At 67.2% G+C, this 1,972-nt stretch overlaps 1 protein-coding gene across 1 annotated transcript; it reads left to right on the forward strand.

The window, feature by feature from the left end:
- Positions 1 to 399: 399 nt before the first annotated feature.
- HES3 (hes family bHLH transcription factor 3) lies at positions 400 to 1,434 on the forward strand. Its single transcript, XM_007078388.2, has 3 exons — positions 400 to 495; positions 597 to 678; positions 1,061 to 1,434. Exons 1-3 carry the CDS (start codon positions 415 to 417, stop codon positions 1,432 to 1,434), a joined length of 537 nt encoding a protein of 178 aa, XP_007078450.2. The 5' UTR covers positions 400 to 414.
- The last annotated feature ends 538 nt before the right edge of the window (positions 1,435 to 1,972 follow it).

The following is a 1,972-nucleotide window of genomic DNA, read 5'->3' on the forward strand; positions in this document are numbered from 1 at the left end:
ACTGAGAAAGGGGAAGAGGAGGGCCCCTTGGAAGAAAGGAGGGTTCCCGGAGGTAAGGCTGAAGCCTGGGCTTAGAGAGGGGGTCGCACAGAGAGGTGGGGAATTTCCCAGTGCATCCCCCTCTCATCTCCTCCCCCTCGGGGTTCCTCGAGTCCAGGAGCGCCTCATTGACATGTAAACGAGGAGCCCCTATAAAGGCGGCACTGCCTCCCACAGGAGCAGATACGACAACATGGGCACTAAGCCTGGGACCCAGGGCAGCTCCGGTGGCCAAGCCGGCGGCTTCCGCAAGGTCTGGGGTCCTGAAGGGCGCAGGGCGTGGGCCTGCCAAGCCGGGGGTGGGGTGGGGCAAAGGGCAAGAGGACCCTGGCCCTGTCCTATAATGCCACCCCTCTACAGATCTCCAAGCCACTGATGGAGAAGAAGCGACGGGCACGCATCAATGTATCGCTAGAGCAGCTGAAGTCGTTGCTGGAAAAACACTACTCCCACCAGGTGAGACGTGGGGATGTGGTGAGGTGGCGGTGATACGATCCCCCACCTCATCCCTTCCAAGTCGGACTGTGCAGCTAAGAGCCCTTTCCACGGATCTGCAGATCCGGAAACGCAAGTTGGAGAAGGCGGACATACTGGAGCTGAGCGTCAAGTACATGAAAAGCCTTCAGAACTCGGCTCAAGGTGGGAGGGAGTCTGGAGGGGATAGGGCAAGGATCTGGGGGGGGAGGGGCACTTGTGGCGTCAGACCCGTGGATATCACAAGGCCAGATAAAGGAGGGATGGATGAGAAGAGAGCTCGGGGCAGTGGGCAGCTGGGAGAGGAGAGGGCCCCAGATTGCTGGAGGCAGGAGGCTGCGAAGACCCTGCAGGCTAGTGCAGTCGCAATCCGGGTGAGCGAGGGTCTGGACCCTGGGAAAGAAATTCAGGTTGCCTAGCCCCTCCCCTCCCTTCCCCGCCACATTTCTCCCCTCCTTTTCTCTCTCTACACCTCTCCTTTCCTCCTCCCCTCTCCTATTCTTCCCTCCCCTTCACATTTCTCCTGTCCACTCCCCTCCCCCCCCAGGGCTCTGGCGGGTCCCCAGCGGAGCCGAGTTCCCGTCTGGCTTCCGCAGCTGTCTGCCGGGAGTTAGCCAGCTTCTGGGGCGCGGAGAGGACGGCGGCGGCGGCCTGCGCTGCCCCCTGGCGCTTGAGCGCGCAGGTGGCAGCACCATGGACAGCGCCAGCCCGAGCCCGGAGGCGCCCGCGCCGCTTGGCCCCTGCGTCCCCGCCATTTGGGCCCCTGCTCCAGCCATCGGCGGCTCGAGGTCCCAGCCACCCCGGCTCCTCTTCCCTGGAGGTCTCCCCGGCCCGTCCTCCAGCGTCCCGGGGCCGCAGCCGGCCCCTCGCCGCTGCGCCGAGAGCCCGGGGCCGGGTCTGGGGGTTTGGCGGCCCTGGTGAGTCCCGGCGCCGCCTCAGACTCAAGGGGGCCCCCTTCTGGCCCCGGGACGCAGAGACTGTTTAGAGCGCGCCTGCGGTGATGGCCGGGACCCCAGGCTTCCGTCTTGGTCCCGTGGCAGGGGTGGCTGGGAGGGTGTCGCGTGCCCGCGAACGCGAGGAAATACACGGAGCCTCGAGGGGGACCTGTGCCCTCCCCCCCCCAGCCCCACCTACTCAAGCTGGACCCGCTCTCTCCTCGTCCCACCTTCTCGCGGGGCTGGGAGGGGATGTCCCAGGCTGCTCCTCTTTCCCAGGGCCCCCGGGGGGCAGCCCGCCCCCGCCCCCGCCCCGCAGCCTCGCCGCTGTGGGAAGGTCGCCGTCGGCAGCGGCGCAGAGCGGACCCCTCGCAGCGAGGAGAATCGCTGCCCCGCCCCGGCCCATTCAGCCAGCCGAGGACGCCCGGTTCCCACCGGCACAAAGCTCGCCGGGTCCCGCCCCGCCGGCGAGGGGCCCCCTGCCCACCCCCACCTTGGAGCTTCTCGGCTTCCACGGGTCCCCA

Source organism: Panthera tigris, chromosome C1, assembly GCF_018350195.1.
Source record: "Panthera tigris isolate Pti1 chromosome C1, P.tigris_Pti1_mat1.1, whole genome shotgun sequence".
NCBI classification, from domain to species: Eukaryota; Metazoa; Chordata; class Mammalia; order Carnivora; family Felidae; genus Panthera; species Panthera tigris.

What these genes read in the sequence shown, in the direction of transcription:
- HES3 (XM_007078388.2), top strand. Translation starts at nt 415, where the DNA reads ATGGAGAAGAAGCGACGGGCACGCATCAATGTATCGCTAGAGCAGCTG. An exon ending in AAAAACACTACTCCCACCAG is followed by an intron (nt 496 to 596) that starts GTGAGACGTGGG and finishes ACGGATCTGCAG; the next exon opens with ATCCGGAAACGCAAGTTGGA. An exon ending in CCTTCAGAACTCGGCTCAAG is followed by an intron (nt 679 to 1,060) that starts GTGGGAGGGAGT and finishes CTCCCCCCCCAG; the next exon opens with GGCTCTGGCGGGTCCCCAGC.